General features: G+C 34.5%; 2 protein-coding genes across 3 annotated transcripts; one reads left to right on the forward strand and one right to left on the reverse strand.

Annotated features, from left to right (window-relative positions):
• Positions 1–4627: 4627 nt before the first annotated feature.
• LOC123886091 lies at positions 4628–6626 on the forward strand. Its single transcript, XM_045935430.1, has 4 exons — positions 4628–5038; positions 5126–5309; positions 5459–6224; positions 6467–6626. The coding sequence occupies exons 1-4, from the start codon at positions 4628–4630 to the stop codon at positions 6624–6626; spliced, it is 1521 nt and encodes a 506-aa protein (XP_045791386.1).
• A 977-nt stretch (positions 6627–7603) lies between these two features.
• LOC123883184 lies at positions 7604–20255 on the reverse strand. Of its 2 annotated transcripts, none has more exons than XM_045931921.1 (19): positions 19659–20255; positions 18581–18905; positions 18164–18364; positions 17826–17909; positions 17120–17179; positions 16762–16806; positions 15996–16195; positions 14006–14428; positions 13256–13382; positions 12955–13152; positions 12759–12848; positions 10893–10955; positions 10555–10629; positions 10405–10455; positions 9964–10041; positions 9367–9501; positions 8964–9071; positions 8206–8271; positions 7604–7999 (listed from the first exon to the last, which is right to left on the reverse strand). In XM_045931921.1, the coding sequence occupies exons 2-19, from the start codon at positions 18893–18895 to the stop codon at positions 7931–7933; spliced, it is 2388 nt and encodes a 795-aa protein (XP_045787877.1). In that variant the 5' UTR covers positions 18896–18905; positions 19659–20255; the 3' UTR covers positions 7604–7930. The 2 variants fall into 2 exon arrangements, with proteins under 2 accessions (XP_045787877.1, XP_045787878.1); XM_045931922.1 differs by having other exon boundaries at positions 19361–20150.
• Positions 20256–25172: the final 4917 nt, after the last annotated feature.

Consider the following 25172-nt stretch of genomic DNA (forward strand, 5'->3'; position numbering starts at 1 on the left):
TATTACTGAGTTGGCATTTAAAAATAAATAAAAAATTAATTAATTTCCATGTGTCATGCCACGTCAAGATTCGTCCATGTCATATGTCCATTTGTTGAGCCAAGGGGGTAACGCAAGGAATCTTGACATTGCAGGGGGGAAATCTCAAAAAAATATTTTGCAGGGGGTAACGCAAAACTCGCCTATTTTACAGGGGGTATAACACTATTTACCCATAAATATATAAAAGTGATTAAACTTAATATAGACTACACATCTATTCCACTTAGTAGTTGACGACAAAAAGAAACCTTGTAAACTATTTCCATTAATCCAAAGTCATACAGAGGACAGATTATGAACTATAAAAACATAGAAAATTATATTCAACTTATATAATATCAAAGTTATTTAATTACCTCTATATATGATTCATTAACCCACCGCTAAGTTAGACTAAGTCATCACAACAATATAAATTAATTACTTCAAGCTATCACCATTGATCATTTATCAATGGCCAACTTATCTAATAATAATAGTCATATAAGCATAATTCTTATAATAACAAAGTTGTGTTACCTGACCATGTTCTTAAGGCATAATGGCACTAGATGTCACGTCAACGAATTGGATGTTTAATCCTCTGAATCTACCAAATGGTTTTAGCTAGGGAAATCAATACAATTGAGTATATGAAAATTCTAAGGTGATCATAGTGGCGGCTTAGCAACTGGTTTTTTTTCTTCTAGCTGACAGCAGCTTCCATGTAGTATATTATTCTCAATTGGGGTCCACTTTACCCCAAAAGACTTGAGTTTAGATCACCTCCATTTCCTTATGCTCCATTTTTGTCCAGTTCTTTAACAGATCACTGCCATGTGGCAATTATTAATTTTAAAGGTCCAGATTAAAACTCTGTAAAACAGTTTCTTTTTCAAACAAAACAAAACCATGACTTCTCCTACTTCCTAAAGTCATACCCAAGTCCAGCTTTCTGTCACCGTCTTGCCGCCGTTGTTTCACCATATTTCCGCCTTACCGTCACACTGTCACCACCTCACCGTTTCCTTACCATCTCTCTGTCTCGCTACCTCTTTGTCGGCATCTCACGCACCTCGTTAATACACAACATCAACGCCGCCGTTTATTGTAACGACAACCACTCTTCTCAACATCATTGCTTTTCAACAGTGTTTTTGCAATTTTTATTCCCAAATTTTTGCAAAGTGGTGGAAAAAGAAAATTGCACAAATCTTTCCACAAAATAATTCTATGTAAGTGATCAATTTTTAATTTTTTCCTAAATCACTTCCCATCTGTTTCCAAAAATTAAATGGGGACAAACTTTGCAAGCTTTTTGCAAAATTTTGTTCAATGGAAGCAATCAAAAAATTAGAACAACAACAAACAATGGGAACAATTAAATGAAGATTAAGCTTTTGCGATTCCATTTTCTTCGAGAAATTAGAAACATTGTGTTGTGTTTATGAGAATTAAAAGATAACAATGAAAAGAAAGGGGAAAAAAAAAAGAGAAGAGAAGAGAAGATGGAGGAGTCCTGAGAAGGAGTGGTGATAAGTTCTCTGTATCACTGAGAACTGAGAAGTAACGGTGGAGAAGATGACTCTTCCTGTATCTCTGTTTCTTAATTTTAATAATTTAAAACTGAAAAAACATTTCTTTAAATCCCAACCATTAAAATATTTGAGTGCCATGTGGCAGACATCTATTATGGAAATGGAGCAAAATGGAGGATAAGACAATGGAGGGTATCTGGACTCAAAAGACTTAGCACATATATTGTAACCGAAAAAAATAAATAAATTGCATAATGAAGTCTCACATTAGTGAGATTTAACACCTCATTTATATATTCATTTATTATTTATTTTTCCCAATTACACACTAGTATGTTAGTACCCGATATGAGATTCAATTTTATTTTCAATTCACACATCAATATGAACTTTATTCCAACAGACTTATTATAACAATAACCATCAAGGACCCACAACAGTATGGGTACCTGAAAATCTGCTAAAAACAATTGCAAGAATGTCTTCTAACAATGAAGAAAAAATCATGATACTTAGACAATGGATGATCAAGACATATGACTGGAGATAGACAAAAATTTCTCTCCTTTGAAAAGAAAGAAGGAGGATCATTCACTTTTGGTAATATGAAACACCTACTATCAAAGGTAAAGATATATTGATAAAATAAACTATGCTAAAATTGAAAATGTTCATTAGAAGATCTTGAACATAATTTAATAAGCATCAGTAAATTTTGTGACAATTGTTTTAAAGTTATATTCAAAACTGACACATGTGAAATTAAACACTCATCTCCAGGGTCGGGGATCAAACTTCAAACCACTCATCTTTTTTAGTCACTTATTTATCTTAAGAGTGAAATTTCTAACCATTAGACTACTTAACAAATATATATATATATATATATATATATATATATATATATATATATATATATATATATATATAGGGGGCTGCTAACTTAGACCCGGTTGGGTCTAAGTTAGCAAGGTGCACCTTTTCAGTTGGACCAAAATACCCATTCTTTTTAATTAATTAACCAAATTACCATCAATGGACGCGGATCCAGTGTCGCGCGCGTACCGCAGTACCATGGTTACAGGCTGTTGATTTCCATCAGACAGCCAAGATCTGATCTCATCAAGACTGTCTGATCAATCAGACAGCCCAGATCATCCGAATCCATCAGATTCCAGCGCGTGCACCACACTGGATTACACCCTGGAGAGAAGAATCTACTTTTTAAATGCAGGACACGTGTCGCTGTCTGATTGGCTGGGCGTGATTTTTTTCCATTTAATATTTTGAACTCAATTATTTCGTTGTAAATTAATTTTTTATTTATTTTTTTTATACCAAAATTCATAATTTTTTTTTCTCTACAAATAGAGACTTGGTTCGTTTGATTTGGACACAGAAAAAAAAACCCAATTTTTCACTACCTTAATCTCATTTTTCACTACCTTACATCAACTCACTGAAACCATTCTACCAGCAAAATGGTTTCAGATTACAACTCTCTGAAACCATTGTACCAGATAAATGGTTTCAGAAGCAAACACAATTAATAAATTACTCACTGAAACCATTCTACCAGTAAAATGGTTTCAGAATACAACTATGTGCAACCATTCTACAAGCTAAATGGTTTCAGAAGCAAATAACTAATAATCAACTTACTGAAACCATTCTACCAGCAAAATGGTTTCAGATTACAACTCTCTGAAACCATTGTACCAGATAAATGGTTTCAGAAGCAAACACAATTAATAAATTACTCATTGAAACCATTCTACCAGTAAAATGGTTTCAGAATATAACTATGTGCAACCATTCTACCAGTAAAATGGTTTCAGAAGCAAACATTAGTTTTTAATTACCGTTTTATCTCATTTAATTAACTAAAAATAGTTTCAGGTCTCCAAAAATTTCATAAAATATACCAAAACTTCCAGAATATTATCTACTATTTTCCTGGTATAATGGTTTCAGTGAGTTGGTTGAGTGGTGCGTGTTAAATTACAACACACAAGTAACGTATTTAGTAGACAAAAAATGAGATTAAGGTAGTCAAAAATTGCGTTTTTTTTTCGGTGTCCAAATCAAACGAACCAAGTCTCTATTTGTAGACAAAAAAAAATTATGAATTTTGGTATGAAAATAAAAAAATAAAAAATTAATTTACAACGAAATAATTGAGTTCAAAGTATTAAATGAACAAAAATCACGCCCAGCCAACCATTGTGTGACACGTGTCATACTTTTAAAAAGCAAAATTTTCTCTCTCCAGGTTGTAATCCAGTGTGGCGCAGGCGCTGGAATCTGATGGATCAGGATGATCTGGGCTGTCTGATTGATCAGACAGTCTTGATGAGATCAGATCTTGGCTGTCTGATGGAAATCAACGGTCTATAACCATGGTCCTTCAGTACGCGCGCGACACTGGATCTGCGTCTACTAATGGGTATTTTGGTTAATTAATTAAAAAGAATGGGTATTTTGGTCCAATTGAAAAGGTGCACCTTGCTAACTTAGACCTAACTAGGGTCTAAGTTAGAAAACCCCATATATATATATATATATATATATATATATATAGACACACACGGTATTGAACAACTAAAAAGTTGTCCCAACATAACATTAACATTTCTCAAATAGACGATACTAACTCCTAATGGATGGGTTGAAGGGCAGCGTAATGTGAGGGAAGCTACGGTGTCCTTTTTTCAACAACATTTCTCCAATGATGCTTGGACTCGGCCAACTTTAGATGGGGTTATTTTTCCGACCCTCTCGGAGGAGTGTAATCGCACCCTAACTTCACCTTTTTCTATTGAAGAAATTGAAGAGGTTGTTAAATCAAGTGATGACTCTAAGTGTCCGGGGCCGGATGGTTTTAATTTCGCTTTTATTAAAGAATTTTGGGACTTGAGTGTCTCCCGAAATGTCTTATGTCTTACTTCCTAACACTCATCCCAAAGTTTAAGTTCCCTCAAGGTTTGGGTGATTATCGGCCAATCTCCTTAATAAGTTGCTGGTATAAGCTTTTGTCAAAGGTGTTGGCTAATAGGCTTGGTAGAGTCATGGACACTCTTATTCCGAATACTCAATCCGCGTTTCTGAAAGGGAGGCAATTGGTGGAAGGGGTGGTGGTTGTAAATGAGGTCATTGATTTTGCGAAGAAATCCGGCAAAGAGTGTTTGATCCTAAAAGTGGACTTTGAGAAGGCGTACGACTCGGTCGATTGGGGCTTTTTAGAATATATGCTTGGGAGGTTTGGCTTTAGTGTTAAATGGCGAAATTGGATGAAAGCTTGTGTTTGCGTGGGTAATCTTTCCATTTTGGTTAACGGAAGTCCTACCGAGGAAATTCAAATAAAGAGGGGTCTTAAGCAAGGAGCCCCTCTCGCTCCTCTCCTTTTTTTGTTGGTGGCCGAGGGTCTAGGTGGGCTAATGAGAAAGGCGGTGGAAATTAATCAGTTTAGGCCGTTCTTGGTAGGGAGGGAGGCAACACCGGTGTCAATTCTATAATATGCCGATGATACTTTATGTATAGGGGAGGCAACAGTGGATAATTTATAGGCTTTGAAGGCTGTGCTTAGGGGTTTTGAGATGACTTCCGGGTTGAAGATGAACTTTTGGAAAAGTTGTGTCATGTGTGTGAATGTCTCTGACGAATTTCTGGGGATGGCATCTGACTTTCTAAATTGCAGAATAGGAAGGACTCCTTTTAAGTATCTAGGTCTTCCGGTGGGTGCCAATCCTCGTAAGTCGTTTACGTGGGAGCCTATGTTGGATGTAATAAGGAGAAGACTTGCCTCGTGGGGGAATAAATATGTTAGTTTGGGTGGCCGAATTGTGTTGATCAACTCAGTTCTCGATGCTATCCCCATTTTTTATCTCACTTACATGAAGATGCCGATGAAAGTGTGGCGGGAATTGGTGAAAATTCAACGTGTTTTCCTTTGGGGAGGGCTATCAAAACAAAACAAAACAAAACGTGTTGGGTAAAGTGGGAGGAAATTTGTAAGCCCAAGAAGGAAGGAGGTTTGGGCATTCGAGATCTTCGATTCGTCAATGTTAGCCTTTTGGCGAAATGGAGATGGAAATTGTTGTCACACGATTGTGAATTATGGAAAGATATTGTGATATCTCGGTATGGAAGTGATGTTGTTGGAAAGAAGAACCTGGGTGAGGCTGATATAACAAGGTTAGGGTCAATTTGGTGGAAAGATTTATGTTTGTTGGATAGTGAATCTAAATGGTTTATTCCAGCGGTGGAGAAAAGGGTGGAGATGGGTGATTCGACGAATTTTTGGAATGACGTGTGGGTGGGCAATCAAACTCTTCATCAGAAATTTCCCAGGTTGTTTGGTATTTCTACTCAGCAGAATGAGGTGATCCAGAACTTAGGAAGCGTGGCAGATGGTCAGTGGCGTTGGGACCTACAATGGCGCAGAAATTTGTTTGTGTGGGAGGAAGAGCAGTATAACGTTCTCATAGAGTTAATTGCTCCATTTGTGCCAAACGATCAACATGATAAGTGGATGTGGTTAAGGAATGGTATGGAAGGTTTTACTGTTAACTTTGCGTATTTATTGGTTGTGTCTGCGTATTCCAATCAGCGGGTTTGCGACAGTTTGCTTTTAATAATATTTGGAAGTGTGGGTCTTCGTCGAAGGTTTGTGCTTTTAGTTGGCAACTGCTTCTTAACAGGATTCCATCTAAGGACAATTTGAGGAAGAGAAGGATGTTACAAGAGCATCAACAGGTGTGTGCGCTATGTAATTTGAAGGTAGAAACGGTGTTGCATTTATTCCTTCATTGCGAAATTGCGGCGAAGGTTTGGTACGCTATTACGAGCTGGCTGGGATTTATCATTATTCTCCCGAATAACTTTATGTGGGTTTTGTGGAAAATCAGAAATGATTGTGTTTTTAACAATGGTGTGTTGAATGTTGGAGAGGTGGTAGAACAAGTAAAGGTTCTTTCCTGGAAGTGGTTTGTGGGTAGAGTTGCCAAGGGTCCTTGCCTTTTGTATGAGTGGAGATGGAGCCCTTTGGAGTGTATGCCTCGTGGTTGATTTGTTATGGTTTGCGTGGCCTGGTTTTGTTTCCTACTACCCCTTGCTTTTCTGCTATGTCTGTTGTTATTTGACTGTTGTTATTTGGCTACCTGTGTTTGTTAGCCTTGTTTGTTTTACTGTTCTGTTTCTTTTTCTTGTTGTAACTATATGCTCTCAAATCATGCCTTATGATTTGGTGAGTAGTTTCAATAAAATCTTTTTTGCTGCTCAAAAAAAAAAAAAGTGTATCATGTCCCATTTTGCAGCAAAGAGGTGTTCTAATTAGTAATTACATTTTCTTTAAAATGCATTTTTCAAGATATAGTCTATATATTATCCCACATCTATTTATATAAATCATACTGTATTTATATTGTTTGATATTAGTTAAATTAGATTAGATATTTATTTTTTATTTTTTTTATAGATAGAAGAGATGAGATTCAAACCTATCATGACATCCGGTATAACAAATATTTGTGAATGAGATACAAGTGAGCTAGAACTTGGAACTTGTGAACGAAGTTTTCTATTTTACAGCTAAAAATATGCAGAATTGTGTAATACATCGATGTTGTAACATTTAATAGCAACTGTTCTGTTCTATTTTATAATGGAACTCATTTAACCCTCAATCCTACTATGTTTAAAGTAAATACAATGTGTTGAATAATGTATTAGAGAATATGTTATTAGCATTTCAATAATAGAAATTTAACACTGAACAAAATAGCAACCACCACTTCTACGAGCCTACCTACGACTACATCTCAAACGGTCAAAAGACTCTGAACAACCACCTTTTCAAAAAGAAGCGTCATGATTTCAAGAATATAGTGTTACAAAAGAACAAGTTATTCTTTCAGATTTTTGTTTACATGAGTTTATAAAAATTTAACATCCACTCACTCATTCACAACTGCAGCATCATATTTATTATGTAAGACTTCAAGAATAATTTCAAATTGAAGACATTAAACAACTACATAGTCCCATTGAAGTTGCCAAGACAGTGTCTTGGTTCCCTTGTAAAATTCCAAGACAACATGGCCATATTTATAAAGCACTGCTTTTACATGTGTATGAAAAATTGTCATTTACATTAAATGGAATCCTATAATAATCCTAAAATTAAGATTGAATTCTCATTTAACTATGTACAGGTTGTACTAAAAGCCTAAAGGCGAAGAGTGAATTCGGATGGAATTTTGCGTTACATGTATTGGGCCAAAATTTTCGCTCACATTTAGAGATTATACAACACTGAACTTGCGTTCAGGCTTTACAAAGGAAGCAATATTCGCAGTGTTTTGCATTTCATCCTATTCCTTTTGGAAAAAAGAGAGAACAAGATCTGTGCGTACCGAGAAGAGTTGTGTATCCACGAAAAGCTGTTTACACAAGGCAAAAAAGGAGAAATAATCTACATTAGTAATCCGAGAACAATACACATGAACAAAAAAAAAAACCTTGTAATGGATAAGTGTGTCATTTGAATAGCACACAAGACAACCATGCTTAAACTATTTAAGCAAATATTAAAAACATTTACTTGCATAATTAACATAAGGGATGATTTAAGGTCCACGAATCATACCTTCATAAAAGGCTGATCACGATAAGGGAATGAGTCGATGAAACTCTCCCTCAAAAGCAAGGATACCTGAAAGACAAGATATATTGTACTTCAAAATACTTCCTAAAATATTTTATTTGCAATACATGTAAATGTTCAGAAATAATGATGTCCTATTGTCAACAAAAAAAAAAAAAAAATACTGATGTCCTTATGCTTTACCATTACAATTAATAAATTTACTTAAACTTATTTAATTATTATTTTTTTTTTCTTATTGAATTTTATTTGTTCATCTACCTCTCATTACTTGCCACTTGAGCAAAAGGGAAAGTTAAGTATAATATGCTAAAAGAGACAAATATAACAGTAGCATATGTGCATGCTTCAAATTATCTATCTAGTTTGTCATTTTGCTGAACTTGAAAGTATAGTCAATAAAGAGCTATCAGCAAAATTTGGTATTGCAGATTGGTTTTAGAAATAATTTCCTTCTAAAGAACTGAAGTTACCTGACTAAAGAAATAATTCTAAATTACGAACAATGCATTCTTTTTGAAAAAGAGAACCAATAAATACTAAAAATCAACCACTCCATTACAGGGATTAAGTATGCAAAAAATATCAGTTTCTTTTTCCACATTGAAGATCATGTCGATCCTCAATTAAACCCTTATTTCCGGATTGATGAAAACATTAGAGTTGGAGATAAATGTAAAAATATAGTAGCTATCAGATCAGTGTTTAACACAGCTCATTGCTGAGACAAAAATACTGACCTTATCGTCATTGGATTGTACATTAGTTATTGTATGTGAACGGATGTTTTCGCAAAGGGAATCCAAATAAGACCTTAATATTGATAAGAATTCATTGGCAGCTTCTATCTGTGGGAAATAAAACATGAGAATACAAAACAATATGTTGACAAAAATGTTAACAATTTCACATAAAAATATTCTACAAAATTATTATCAACTAGTTGAGTTTTTTAATGAAGTTAAACTATTAGGCAAACAAATAACTAGGCTTTCAAAAATGGCTGTTATATCACCTATCCTATATAACATCTAAGAATAGCTAGCATGTGTGATATTTAAGATATCAAACGGAGTGTGATACAGCAATAAAGAGGAAGTAAGATAGTAAGGTATACTGATTAGGTGATTAATAAGGGCATACCTGCATTGCAGTGCATTCATACACCGGCCTTTTCCTACCCAAGTAACTTTCTCCGACAAGAGTTGTATGATAAGGACGTAAAGAAGACATTAGCTCTTTCTGTCTTGGCAGTTGAGGTAGTGATGGTGATTTCACCTATTGCAAAACAAGAGTATAAGAAACCATGTATTTATAAATGGCATTAAAATATAACAATACTGAAAGCAAATAATTTCATGAGATAAATCCTGATTCCTTACCGGAAAAAACTAAAGTATGCACTCACAATTCCAAATAAATAACTTTTTATTAGTTTACTTTTTTGCAATAAGAAACAAGGAGATCTATTCAGGTTAACCATTTTATTAGTTTACTTTTTTGCAATAAGAAACCAGGAGATATATTCAGGTTAACCATTTCACAAGCAAATTGTATTAATCCAGTCATACGAATATGACAGCGTATGTAGTTATGCCTCCGTCCATTTGCATCCACCAATTTTAAAGATAATAGGAAAGAAAAGGTTGTGTATATTGGTGAGTAAATAATTAATATATAGTTGGGGGGAGGAATGACTTGATTATATTGGCAATGGAAAATTGCAGAAAAACAACACACCTGGTTTTTGTTGGTATCAACCAGAATAACATTGCTTAACTTTGACTGAACTTCACTTGTCTTGTTCCTCACACCAACCTATGGAATTAATTTATTTACCGGTTAGATGTCAGAAATGGTATGATCAATAGAAAAGAGCAAAATAATAACAGTTGAAACCAAATTTAAAACTACACGTGATATTAACAATTCTAATTTTCTGTTCCTATTTATGAAATTTAAGAAATATAATAATAAACGGGTTTTAAAAGTGCAAAGCAATATATATTCAATATCATTATCTTAAGTAACAGATTTACGAAGAGCACACATTCAGCAACAAAACATGGATTTAAGTATACACAAATCCATGCTGCAAATAAATAACTAATAAATAATAAAAATTAATTATTGCCAGACTTGAAGCAGATATCATTCTTTAAGTGTGAACTGAATACTCACTATGTAAGGGACAGGAGCATCCAGAAAGTCAAGCATGTCATTTGGTAAAACCTGGAAAGTTATTCTCATCAAATAATATGAAGTGGAGAAGAGATATTAAAAATATGAAAATTAATATTCACTGTAAATGTGAAGAGAGAGAAATCATACCGGCATTAGCAGGCTTTGCCATTGGTAGGGTCGGATTAGTGGAATAACAGATAAAACTGATGCAGATAGAATTCCCTAATCATGAAAGAAGAAAAATGTTTCCATCAAGAACATTGATGAAATATCAACAATTTAAATGAATTGAACACTACAAATTCAAGTGCTACTGTTCCTATCAGCAGCCTATTAATATATGAATAACAATGAATCTGAATTACAAAAAGCATATAAATGTGTACAAAAAATGGCCTCTGATACATTTGCATTGATATACAAATTGAATAGTTTGGTTCATCATCAACAAAGACCATTACTAACTTGATTTGAGGAACACGTACCAAATTAGAACAGACAACTACTATCTGTTTCTCCAGTAGAGCTCCTGCAAAGAATGTCAACACCTGCAAACCAACATGTAACTGTCAGACTAGTAGACAATCATTATGAAACTGTTATGCACAGAGCACTTCAGCTCTAGTGGCCAACTAGACCAACATAAAGCCATTAACTAATAGATATTTAAATATCCAAAAACAATAGGTGTTGTTAGAATATATGAAATATCTTATAATATTATGATATTATGTTAGAGTATCTTAATTTATCTCAGAGGATTAGTTTCATATCTTAGAGTTTCTCTTAAGAGTAGTTTTTAAATTACTCAATTATTGTCATAATTTCACCCCTATACAATTAGGATTAGTAGTCTTCTATCCCTATAAATATGGGTTGGTGACTTGGTGGTTAATTTTTTTGTATCATGTTATAATCAATCATTAATCAAAATCATATTTTAGTCTTTCTTCTTTCTCTCCTTTCTTTATCTAAAACCCATAACTCAACATAATATTCGGTGGCATGTTCTATCGTTATCCTACTGTCGAGTTCCCGAAAGTTTTGGACTGCATCATTGTTATCTCTTCTTGGTTTCAAGCAGTTTTCTTTTGGGCTTCAGCAGCCATTAATTTCTGTCCCGCAGTCCACAGTTTCTGGTAACCAGGAGTACTGTCGTCTGATTAAGCGTTGTTTGTCACTGCCACCACAAGTGCCACCTTTCACCTAAGATGACACTAACCTGTAGTTCAACCAAGCACCACCACGGGAACCACTCTCATGCACCAAAACTCATTTCTGCAGTTGTCAGTGCATGGGTATCAACTATCAAGTGCTGCCTTTTCTGCCAGTGTCTATTGGCACCTGCTGGTTTGGTCTTTCCTGTGTTTGGTTTTTCGGTACACCATTTTTCTAACCTTCTTAGAGACTGGTAGGCTGCAATTTGACTGTGCTCATTTCTATATGTGAACCAATCTCAGCATCTGTTCTGAACAGATTCCTTATGTTCGTAGGTTTATGTTTGTCTTCCTCATAGTTGTTTCTGTTGTGGTGTTAGTTTGTGTTCTTCGTGATTCCTCCACTGTGAGGTTGGTTGTTCTGATCACAGTTTTGGCTCATGACAGACATTATTTTTCCTCTCCAACTCGCATGATGCCACACCATACCTCACCTTAGGCTGCTACTGTTTTACCCAGATTGCCTGTCTCGTCTACTCGCATCTTCCCTCGTTTGCTGATTTTGTGACTCAGGAACAACTCTTTTTTGTTGCAGTAATGTTACGTTTAATGGGGGATTTTCCTATGAAGATGTAACACAGGCCTTCTTTACTTATGCTGACTCGTTTTTGTGCTGTGCATATGTTCTGCGTGTTTTTCTGCACTTTCCTGTGTGCTTAGTTTCTATGTTGCTGTTCTGTGTGTCAGCATTGTTGTTTTTGTGTTTCTGGGCGCTACACATCAAGCCATCCTTTTGTTGCCGGATTGGCCTCATTTAACTTGTTGGTTGACCCATTGGTTTGTTAGGGACCCCCATCCAGATTGTGGTTCCCACTTTTGGTAGTTTCTTTGCCGGTGTTTGAGTGCTTTTAGGCTGTTTCTGCCCCTTTTTTTGTTCTTGGTTGTTCATTGGCATCTTCTTTGCCTCCGTTCATTCACACACCCTTGTGTAAGAATATATGAAATATCTTATATTGAATATATGATAGTTATTTAGTTTGTCTCAGAGGATTAGTTTTCCTATTACTTTTTTTCTCTCCTTTTGTTATCTAAAACCCATGAGTTCAACAGGTGTTTCATGAGGCATGCATGATAATAATACCTTATGGTAAGGAAAATGGAATTCATAAAATCATTGGCCAAAACAGAACTCACATGTTCAAGTCTTAAGGTACCACATAAGCACGCTACAGCCCATATAGATAACGCAGTTGCCTCCTCTGCAACCAGAAGAGAGTTTTGTGCCTGAGATGAACAGAAAAAATGAAGTAATCGGTTTACCATGACAATCAAACATGACAGTCTAGAAGACTAAAATTAGAATCGAAGTAATTTAATCCAATACAAATACCTCAACTAATTCCAGACCCGTATTACAGGATTTCAAATCAACAGCCGAACCAGAGAGATAAAGAGCATTATCATCTAGCCTGTGATATTCCAAGGGATGAAGGTGCTCCAGAGGATGAAAGATAAGTGTTGATCCCCTTGTAGGGCAACTAAACCGATAATACTCGCTAATAATTTGTAATGGTCCACAATTATTTGCCTGAGTCAGTAACATAATATCAGCAATAATATTATTGGCAATAAATTATCACAACGAATCACCAGACAATAACAACACTAAGTGTATATAAAATTACACAAACCTTGGCCCATTCAAGAATCTCATGTAGGTCAGTTATATCCTCTTGTCCCGAGATTGAAGCATCTTCTGTCTCAGTATCATCAGCATCACTCCTAAAATTTCTATCTTCACAAGGTGATCCTTGAAAACTGCACAAATCATACCATATGTTTGAAATGCATCATTACTAAGAAATGGATGATATTCACTTCTAAGATTTCTATGTTTACAATGTGAAATTTGGAACCTACATAAAGCAGACTATATGTTTTATATGAACCGCTTAGAAGAAAGCAAGTGATTTTCTAAAGAGAAAACAACCACCCCCACCCCAAGAAAAGAGAAACTACAGTTGAGCTGATACAAATCAGAGACTCCAAGATAGTTGCTATGACGCATTGATGTCTGCATTATACCACATCAACTCATTACATGTGGCATGTATGAGAATGCACCACGGAGCATAAGTAACAGAGAGTGAAAAATAATACTACTCTATGCCTCCCACTTGCATATAACAAAATCCTTTAACATATGATCTGTCAAATGAAATCATAAACAAAGAAAATTCTTTGAACCTATGCAGGAAGTTCATCAAACAACACATAGTACAGATTAATGTATAAAACTAGTTTTTATTTTTCGTACTTTCGGATCTGATTACAAAAGAAAAAGATCATGAGATTGGTAATGGCACAGTAAGCACCATTATTTCATGTGGAGGTCAAATAGATACTAACAAGATGCACTGGACAATCACAATGTCATGTACCTGCATGAAGACTCAGAGCTTTCATATTGCCAATTCCGCAGGACAGGGAAGATAGAAGTTGGTACGCGCCTATCTTCTGACGGTTTGTTTGTTACCAAAGCATCGCCATACATATTACTGTCTTCAGCAACTGTAGGGCCAGATTCTTGTTTGGCGATTTTTCTATCAGTTTCAGGATGAATAGGCACAATATCATCATCATCTGCTCCCTCCTTAAGTGTATGTAGCTCCTCATTGACCATTTGTTTCTCTAGATGATTACTATCACCCTCAATATTATTAGATACAGAATTTCTTAGGTTTGATTGAGAAATTCTTGAATTCTCGTCAAGTTTGTCTTCCTCATAACTCCCTTCAACAGATTCTAAATTTAAAAATTCAACGCTTTTTGACAACCGCTCTAGCCTTTCTTGCATGAAGATGCTACAGAGATATCAACACAACAAGATAAGCAAATGCCATAAAATCATAGCATGCACTGATGTGCTAGAAGGCAAACGATTCTGAATATAAAAAACTAACAATACAATATGCACATATGTTTGGATGATAGATATATCAGTCAAATACCCAGTCAACAAAACAGCGTGACATCGTGTAGGTTACTAAAAAACAAAACAACAATTATAACAAACAAGCATTATACCACAATTTCGAATTGCAACATAGATGAATCAGTTCCATAGGGCTCTATCAAAAATCATGTTTTCAGTAAAACCACTTGGAGCAATGTCTTTTTTAGTGGCTTTCTCTAATGTTTTGTAAGTCTTGCTCAGTCTTTTTTATAACGCCAGAATTTAAGAGGTGAAAAATATTTCACTTTATGTTCCATTACATAATGGGAGTCTTGATTCAATAATTTGGAGTTCCTGTCATGAAACTAGAAGGTCAAAGATTTGAGTCATGACTCATTATATCACCTTCCTACAAATACAAGGCCGTGCTTGCCTGCATTAGACCCAAAATTAAGTTTACTCCGTTTTGCAAAAAAATGTGAAATTTATGTCACAACAAATTACACCTTAGCTCCAAGGAAGCTTGCGCCACATTCAAATTATTATGTGCATTCTCTTCTCACATAACCAAATTTATATCACAACAAACTAAATCTCAGCTTCGAGTAAACTTGTACTTCGAGTAAACTTGTACTATTTAAAGTTACTTTACAGTTCATATATCATTTGAATCAAGTATCAACTAAACTTTGGATGTCAATAAGCTACACTTTTCGCATTTCAGGACTTATGTTAAGTTGTCTTAAAATTTGGGCCCCTCTACAAAACCGGCTTGTAAGTAAAAGATGTCCGCCACTTCCACTATTCATATCATACTAACACCCAAAATTGGACGTCTGAAGCGCTGCCGAGGTGGTGCATGACTCAGGAGGCCCAGTAAGGGGTTGGCCCAACGGATCTAAGATAGACATATGATACCATAATAAAATTTTAGATAGACCTAACAAAACCAATAAAATCGGCTTGAAAGGTGGGGACAGCCACCATTTATAACCATTATTCCCGTTCCGGCTATATCAATATCCAGTGCTCAACAGATTGTGTTTTCAGCCCATATGAGTTTCATGTCTTTTAAACACTGCTAATTATATTATATGTTTTTCCCAACACCCAAATCTAGATTTTAAGGTTTAGGGATTTACGAGACGTAGATATCATTTTATTGGTCACCCTTTGAAACTGAAAAATGTTCATATATAAGTATACGTAAGCAACCGCATTAATACGTCAATTTCACAAAACATACAAAATACTTGCATGTATAGTTTTCAGAAAGCACCAAAGATAAATCACGTCAAACCCAACCAAATCAGAAGTGTTTACAGGACACGTTTTCTGCTTTGGAGCATACATGACAATGAGATTAAGACTGCAAATATCCCAAAATACAATACAACAAATGACAATGAGATTGCAAATATTTTCAACATATCACCCCTCATTGTGGGAAGGAACTCAGCATTATTATAAAATACCTGTTCAATACACCAAAGTGCAACTCAAAAAATGGAAGCCTTGAGAGAATGCAGTAACATCTTTGTGTGGTTAATACATGGCGTCTCAAAGAAGAGTTAGATAACCGCTTATCCGAAACCATAGAAATCAATCCAGAGGGTTTATGCACTATCTCTTCAACTAAGACACAACACCCATAAAGTGTTGAATTATCAGCACCCTATGGCATAAAAGAATACAAAGATTTAATATAATCAGTACAAGAATGAGTACAGCATGAAAAATAAAAACAAATGAAGGACACTTATAAGTAAGAGCCAATCAATTAAAATTTTCAAGGTGGGGATATCAATTAAACAGATGAGCGATGAGCATTGAATGGGTAACTCATGAACTACTCTGAACATTGTTAAACAATTAAGACCTAAACAGTTTTTTACCATTAGCCCCTTTTCAGATATTCTCTAAAATAACATTTGTCAAGAATAATTTAAAAGATCCATTGAGCAGAAAATATTAAAAACAAAGATGAATTGTATTTTCCCATTTATCCCTAATATAGTTCCGTAACATTATGAAAAAGATTGCTTGTGAGTTCATGTGATCCAATGTTCATACTTAAAATGTGTTTTTTTTAGGAGAGAGAGAGAGAGAGAGAGAGAGAGAGAGAGAGAGAGAGAGCAAAATCCCAGAGTAATATAGTCATCAAAGCACTTGGAATAAACAGCCAAAAGAAGACAAAGTAAGAAAGTAGAAACAAAGTAACAATTAGATATTTTCAATTACCTGTAACCTAAATACAAAAGACAGATCCCTTTGTTTAAGGTGTTCCTGCAAAGATCAATATACAAACATGACAACTGGTATCATTATCAGTGGTTAAAAACTTACGATATCCCTCCAACTTAATCAAATAAATCAGCATTAATGCTTGCAAAAATATGAAATTTCGATAAAAAATCTCACATAATATATGACCAAAAAAAGTGATAACAAGCCAGTTGCAGCAACACAAACAATTACAAAGCATTTAGCAATGCAAGTTTTACTAAAGGAAGCATAAGTTTACAATTCTACTATACTATGTCTTAATATAATAAGCACAATGCATAATATATATGGAAGCATAGTATTGCATAAGTACCTGCCCGAAATGAATTTCGTTCAATTCACTCATCGAAGGGGTTTTCTCAACAGCATTAACCTGAAATCACATCCAGGAAAAGGAAAAACCTATGTATAAACTTCACATAAGTTATTCACGTGAAAATATATCTACAGATGACACTAGAAATATAAATTATGATCATGATGATGCATTAGGATACATTTATATTAATAGACAGTTGGTACCAAATGTAAGTAAATGAGTGTTATTTTTTACAAAAGTGATGTTCTTAGTTTTTTAGGCCTTCATGAAAGTAAAGCCTTACACCCTCTACGCTATCCCCACCCCATGGTCCATGGCCTTCACCTCTTAAGCTATAACAAGAACGAAGGCACAAAATATATTCTCTGCTTTCAAAATAATGATAGCAATAAATTCAAACTCCTTTAAAACAAAAGAAAGTACAACAGAAGATAGACAGAAACTATAAAATTTGAAAAACTTCATAATCTAAAAGAAGTAAAAAAGATATATAAAACTTTGTCTTTTTCCCCATAGAGGTAATCTGCCAGAACTTTCTCTTTTTTTTTTTTTTTTGCTGAAACAATTTCCCAATGCTAGAGGTAATCAGGGTTGATCTTACTCTTCTGAATATAGTGTATAAATGATGATGGCAATACTAATGGTGTAAAAAGGATAGGAATATGAGTAGACATGAATGTTCATCAAGTTTAGACCTAACCTCAAGACCGCCAGGGAAACAGAAAGAAAGAAGATCCTTTTCTTTAAGAGGTAGCTGCTTTTCTGGAGGGTAAATGAACAAGACCTGGAAAGAGTTTTGATGATACTGATACATTAGAAAACAACAACAACAACAACAACAACAACAATAATAATAATAATAATAATAATAATAATAATAATAATAATAATAAGACAGTGGCGGCAAAAGTTTAACGTGTACTGGTCATAATAATTAGGCTAATAAGAATAAATATTAGTACTAGAACCAGACACAATAAGAATAAATATCATAGTACTAATAATAAAAGTTGTATATCTGTGTCCAATTATCAAAACCTGAGGTTCAACATTAGGCTCCACACGTGATTGATTCTGATAACCAAGTATACTTCTGAATTTATCACTATCACTATCAGAGTCCTCAAACTTTTTATCTAAACATTGGCTATGCAGTGCATCAATGTCACAGTTAGGATGAAGTCCAACAATCACCATACTTTCAAACAACTTTGTTGGCTCCTTCCAAGACCTATGATCCTATAAATCAAATACCAGGAAGTACATAAGTGTCTGGAACAATCTAAGAACAACATAATTTAAGAGTTTGTGTTCAGAGTCAAAGAAAACTAATAATGGGATATGGTTAAAAGTTGGATTTTCAAATAAGTAAACCGTTGCTAAGGGCCAATGGAAGAACAACAAAAATAATTACTCAAGAGGGTGTAATGAACATTTCATTAGGGAAGATATTACATTGTACTGCAAATGAAAGTTCGCAGCCCATTGACGCTTCTGACTAGTCAAGATTTCCGGATTGTAATTTGTATATTTAACTTCAGGTGGACGAGAAAACCCTTTAATCATTTTCGTAACTTGATACTGAAGCCTTTGAAGCTGACTACCACCACCCTGTTCATTTTTGGATGAATATATAATAGACGGCCTTGGAGCATTCATCGCAGCAGCAACAGCTTTAGCCACATCTTCCGTTGTCTGCATAAAAAAGGAAGCAGCACCCCAACTAGGACTACTCGAACCCGACTCTTCCTCCTTCGTAACTCCAGCCATTTATTCCTTCCTAAAGGCGACAACCAAACTCAGATAAGCAATTTCTCTCAGAAAAAACTTCAATTCAAAATAAAGTATGACTAGAATTAAAGCTACAATAAATCATAAATCCAATCTAAATAGTAATAACTTCCAAGGAGTTATAAATAAATATATAAACAAACAAAGAAATGAAAGTAAAGCATAGTCCATAGTGACAGCTATGTATAGTACATCAACAAATCATCAAAAAATGCATGTCACACTCAAGAATTAATATTTCATAAGCATAGAAAATGGAATCTAGCATAGCATATATTGGGTCCCACAAGTGTATCCTTTCATCTCTCTCAAAACTTCCACATAAAAATTGTCTTCAACAAACAAACTTAAGCAAATATTTAATATAAAAAATCATCTTTTGGCCCTAATAACATAAACTATTATACAAGATCATATAAACATAGATTCCTCATAGATACATACATACATACACCAGTAACTATATCTTCAGTTTCATATTCTGCTCTGAAAAACTGAATCATCAACATCAAACATGAAGAAATTTTTTTAAAATTAAAAAAATTAAACAAAAAAAATTGAATTGAAGCACATAGAAACAAACAAACAAACAAAAAAATGAAGAAAAAAAAAACAAAATAATGAAAAGATATAAAAGGTGAAATTGAAAGGATTTTTTCTAATTTAGAGATGAAAAAATTGAATTGAAGAGCTGAAATTGAAATTGAAAAGAGAAAAGGGAAAAGGAAAAGAGAAAACTGACCTTGAAATAGCGGAATAAAGGAAGAATAATGGAAAAGCAGAGAGAATCAGAGAGAGAGAGAGAGAGATGAATGAAAAGAGGAAAAAGGGGTTATTGTTTGTTGGAGGGAGAGAAAAAGAAAATGAGGAAGAAGAAGAATTTAATATTAATTAATTCGACAACATTATATATATTTAATTTTTCAGGTACTTCTTCGAGTTTAATTTATTTTCTGAGAGAAAACAATAAAGAAAGTCAAATTAAATATGTATGATATGATGTGACATTGGAAAATGGAAAAGGTCCGTGGAAGAAAGAAGAAAAGTGCAATGGTGAATGAATAAATGAATAAATTAGGGTAAATAAATTGAATTGAATTTTTTTTTTTCATTCACCAGAAAAAATAAACGAGAAAGAAGAAGAACCCTCGTGAGGTGCGTGTTGAAAATTGAAACGACAATTTTAAGTGCGTTTGGGTGCGCATGATCCGGTTTTTGTTTGTTTGGGTCATTGGATTCTGTGCCGACTCTACCTCCTTCCGTTTTCAGTTTTCAGTTTTCACACTTCTTTTCAACATCCTCCTTCTTGCCTACTTTTCTTTTTTAATTTTTATTTTTTGTTTTATTTTAAAAGGATTTTTATTTTTTTAACTTAGCCATAACTTATTTTTATTTTTTACCTTTATTTTATTTTTTCGTCAAAAAAAACATAGACATAACTTTTTGTTTAACTAACTAGTTTAAAGACCCGTGCATTCGGGTCCATTGACTTTAATTAATTATATTAATGTAAAAAAACTTTATTCATACAATATTTTATATTTCAGTGACAAATAATGATTCCGTATATATTTTTTAATCGAAAAATAGAAATTTTATTAGGAATATCAAGAGTAATTTAGTAAATTTGATAGTAATTAACTTTATTTTATTATTATTAGTCTATTACTAATATATTAAAATCGATTACCATCAAAGTTCCTAAATTATTCTCATTGTTTTTAACCACGTTGCAAGTTTTATATCCTTAATTGTAATTTTATTAAAAAAATAGAAAGATGATATGTTTAAAAATAGGAACAAAACATATTATAGATAGGAACAAACCATAACAATCTATACATAAAAATAGGGAAAAAAAACAATAAAAAATTATAGAAAGTTTTGTTCAAAAAAAATATATAAAAAAAAGAAGAAAATGAATAAAAAAAGAAATATATAAATAAATAAAAAACAAATAGAAATACATAAATAAAAAAAAAACAATACTCTGTAGAAAAAGAAACAGAAATATAGAAATATAAAAAATAAAATTACAATTTTTTTTTATAAACGAAACATAAACAATATTGCTACAAAGTTTACTACTAATCATTAATAATAATATAATAAAGTTAATTTGTATAGAACTTACTAAATTACCTTGAATATTCCTAATAAAATTTCTAATTTTTTATTAAAAATGTACACCGGACCATTATTTGTTACTGAAACATAAAAACTTGAATAAATAAGTTTACAAGAAATGATTAACACAATAATTCCACTATATTTTAATAATATTATATAACAAATTTTTAAATATTTAATTTTAAATAAATTTTCTACATTAATATAGTGACAAACTTAAATATCGAATAAAATTCGATAGACCCGTGCGAATGCACAGGTCTTTAAACTAGTTAGTAGTAAACTTAGTAGCAATATTATTTATTTTATTTTTGATGAAAAATATTGTTGATTTTTTTTTAATATAGTTATTGTTTATGTTTCTATTTATATATTCTTATCTTTATGTATTCAACTTAGTTTTCCTATATTCTTTCTATGATTTATTTTTATTGACTAAATTGGCTCTGTCTACTGTCCACAAGACGAATTGATCTCGTACCGTGCTGATGATAGTCAATTATATGATGTTTTTAGTAGTAGTTTAGGGTAGTTTTAATAGCAACTGAAGCCCAAAAGCAAGCAAATACTTGGAAAAGTGAAGTTACTTTGTCCAGAAGCAAGAAAAGTGGAAAAAGCAGCAAAAAAGGGCAAAAACGTAATAAACAACGCAATCCATCGTACCTACGATGAGATCTAGCGTGGCGCGATGAGAAGGCAGTTTAAATTGAAGAAAATCTGCAACAAATCTTTCCCATCGTACCACGATGACTTGTCATCGTGCCACGATGAAAGGCGGTTGAAGAAAACTGAAAATCTAGAGAAAATCTTCCATCGTACCACGATATGATCCATCGTGGCCATGATGAGGCAAAATTACACGCCATCATGGTCATGATGGGTGCGATGAACGTGCAGAAAAAGCTCAAACCCAGCTGAAAAACTATAAATAGAGTCTTCCTCCTTCACTATTATTCATTCCAAAATATTGAGAGCTTAGTCAAGAACGATAAATTCAGTATCTGAGGTCTTATTGTAGGATTAGAAAGCTTAGTCAAGAACGATAAATTCTACTTGAAGTTAGAGTTAGGACTAGTTTAGGCACATGTGATAGCTTGAGACACATTGAGCCTTAAGGGTACGGATACCTAAGTCTAAACGAAAAAGTGGAACCAACTAGGGCGAGGATATTTAAGTAGAGTAAGGCAACCTAAACTAGGCTCTGACCAGTTTGTAATAGAAATAGGGAACGAGTGCCTCTGAACCTATTTTATAAGACTAATCTTGATAGAGGGGAACAAGGGAAATTAACCACCAACCAGGAGTAAGGGAGGGATTCGAAAACACATAACCACCCCACGTGGACACACACGCACAACTTTACTTTTACAGTCATTTACTTTCCTGCAATTTACTTTTACTCGCACATCTCTAAACAACAAAGCGAATGCAAAACTATTCCTAAGTGAAACTAGTAATTTTGGCACAATTACTGTGGAGAACGATAACTTATCACTTTATTACTTGGTTGCGATTCTGTGCACTTTCGCAGCCACCATCAAGCCTTTGGCGCCGTTGTCGGGGATTGTGTTTACAAAATCTTTAGCGTAGTTTAGGAATTATAAATTTTTCAAAAATCAAAAAAATCAAAAAATTTTAAAAATTCATTCTTGCAAAAATTTAACCATCGGACGATTCTGGCTAGGCAAGATTTGGTACTTAAGCGATCTTAGTGATCCACCTCTCTTACCTGGGAATCCCTGTGGTTAAGTTATTGCACATAAGAACACCCAAAAATATACTTTAAATTGTGCTGCTAAAGGTATCTACCTTAGTGCATGCAGGAAACAGATTCAGGAGTCATCAAGTACGACCCAGAAACCAGAAAGGACCCTAAGGAAGAATCTAAGAGGAAGAGAGAAGTTATGGCCGCCCAACCGAGACGAACGATGGGAGACTACTGCGAGAGATCCGACACCGAGCAAATATCTCTTGGTTTCCGACCAGCCAACCCGGTCAACCTTGACATCAAGGGCAACGTCCTAGCAGGATTACGGGAGAACCAGATTGATGGAAGAGCTAACTGAGACCCATGGGACCATCTCGCCCAATTCTCCGAGGCTTGCCAGATACAAAAGGTGCCTGAAACGATCACTGAAGATCAGAAAAAGCTATGACTTTTTGCTTTTTCCTTGACAGGTACAGCAAAAGAATGGCTATAGTGCTTACCTAGTGGAACCATCCAGACGTGGAAGGAACTGGAAGACAAGTTTCTGAAACGCTTTTTTACTCACAACCAGTTCCGGAAAAGAAAGGCAGACATTATGAACTTCAAGCAGCATGACAACGAAACACCAGGAGAAGCCTTTGAGCGCTTCAACCTACTCAAAAGAAAGTTTCTTAACCATAGTCTTGATCTAATGGAGTTGACGCAAATCTTCACCGGAGGAATGCACATACAACACAGGATAAACCTTGACGCTTCAGCTGGAGGATCGATCAACGCAAAAACATCAGAAGAAGTAAAGGAGCTCATTGAACATATGTGCCAGAATGAATACAACATGAGCAACGAACAAACTTCTAAACCTGCTGGAATGCTGTTACTGGATAAGGAAACTGCCTATCAAAAAGAGATAGATCTACTGAAAAGAAAGCTGGAAAAGGCTACCCTAGGGGCCGAGGTGAAGAAAGTCCACGAAATCTGTGACTTCTGTCACGAGAATCACCTTAATGGTTACTGCATCCCAGAAGGAATCTCTGACGAAGAGCACGCCAAATTCATGGGACGACCAAGTGCATACTCAGGCTGGAGAGATCATAATCCTATGTGGAATCAAAGCTCTACTCAAGGAACACAACAGGCCCAACAGCCATGAAAACTATCACCTATAGAGGAGGCATTCAACCAATTTGTCAAGATAAGCCAGACAAATTTCGAGAATATGCAATCTACTGCCATCAATCAAGTAGCCTCAATAAAAAATCTGGAGACTCAGATAGGACAGTTGACAAAGCTAATCACAAACTTCTCGAAAGACTTTGCTGGAAATACAATTGATAATCCTACAAAGGAAGAATGTAAGGCTGTGGGAAAAAGAATAGAGAAGATAAAAAGAATGACTAAAGAGAAGGAAGCCATAGAGTTTGAGATCTTTAAGAAGTGGTTCAAGAAAATGGAAGTAACCTTGGAAGACGCATGCAGGGCATTCTTAAACGAAATGGAGGAAATTCATGAAAAAGAGTTACGAAGCAAGCTTCCTCTAAAATTACCTGATTCAGGGAGATTTACCATTCCATGTTCCATAAATAAAGTCAAAATAGAAGAATCATTACTAGACCTTGGTTCTAGCATTAATCTAATGCCACTAACTCTTGTGAAAAAGTACAATATGGGACGAATCACAATCTCCAACAAGGTGGAACTACTGATGGCCAATAAATCTATAGTTATTGCAACTGGCATGATTGAAGATGTTCTAGTGCAAGTCAATGACTTGGCATTCCCAGTAGACTTTGTAGTAATGGACATAGATTTGGCTGACGAAAAAGATATTATTCTATAAAGACCATATTCCTATCAACTAACCATGCCTACATCAACATGAAGCTGGGAGAAATAAAGATCGAGATGAATGATGAAGAAAGAATACTAAAGGTCTATAAGAAACTCAGTTACCAATGCTACATGACAGAGGTACGTGACGAGAATATAAGAGACAACAGGCCGGAATGGGTAGAAGGAGACCATGAAGAGGATCCATAAGAAGAATCAAGGGATACATCATCAGAAGAATTAGATGACGAGACAGAAATAAGCGACACATAGAACAACAATGAGGATGATTAACTTGAACGTGAAGTTGAGGAACTAAGACGCTTACTGTACAACCTCAAAGACCGTGATACAACAACTCTGAAGATCTGTAGAGCAACAATAAAAGAAGGGATCAAACTGTTGAACAAGGAGATAGATTCAAGAGGACCAGACGAAACAGCGAGAATGTGACATACAAGCCTACATATGCTGGGTAGTACAGTAAACAGGTTTAACAGAACCAGAGAATTAATAAGAAAGAAAAAAGGAGCAGATTGGTTGGTGGAAAAAATAAACGAAACAATGAATGCTCAAAGGAAACTCGCAGCA

The sequence above is a fragment of the Trifolium pratense genome, linkage group LG5, assembly GCF_020283565.1.
Source record: "Trifolium pratense cultivar HEN17-A07 linkage group LG5, ARS_RC_1.1, whole genome shotgun sequence".
NCBI classification, from domain to species: Eukaryota; Viridiplantae; Streptophyta; class Magnoliopsida; order Fabales; family Fabaceae; genus Trifolium; species Trifolium pratense.

What these genes read in the sequence shown, in the direction of transcription:
- LOC123886091 (XM_045935430.1), top strand. Translation starts at nt 4,628, where the DNA reads ATGGACACTCTTATTCCGAATACTCAATCCGCGTTTCTGAAAGGGAGG. An exon ending in TCCGGTGGGTGCCAATCCTC is followed by an intron (nt 5,310 to 5,458) that starts GTAAGTCGTTTA and finishes ACTTACATGAAG; the next exon opens with ATGCCGATGAAAGTGTGGCG. An exon ending in AGTGTGGGTCTTCGTCGAAG is followed by an intron (nt 6,225 to 6,466) that starts GTTTGTGCTTTT and finishes GTGGAAAATCAG; the next exon opens with AAATGATTGTGTTTTTAACA.
- LOC123883184 (XM_045931921.1), bottom strand. Translation starts at nt 18,895, where the DNA reads ATGGCTGGAGTTACGAAGGAGGAAGAGTCGGGTTCGAGTAGTCCTAGT. An exon ending in CTTTTGTATTTAGGTTACAG is followed by an intron (nt 16,196 to 16,761) that starts GTAATTGAAAAT and finishes TTTATGCCATAG; the next exon opens with GGTGCTGATAATTCAACACT. An exon ending in AGATTCTTGAATGGGCCAAG is followed by an intron (nt 13,153 to 13,255) that starts GTTTGTGTAATT and finishes TTACTGACTCAG; the next exon opens with GCAAATAATTGTGGACCATT.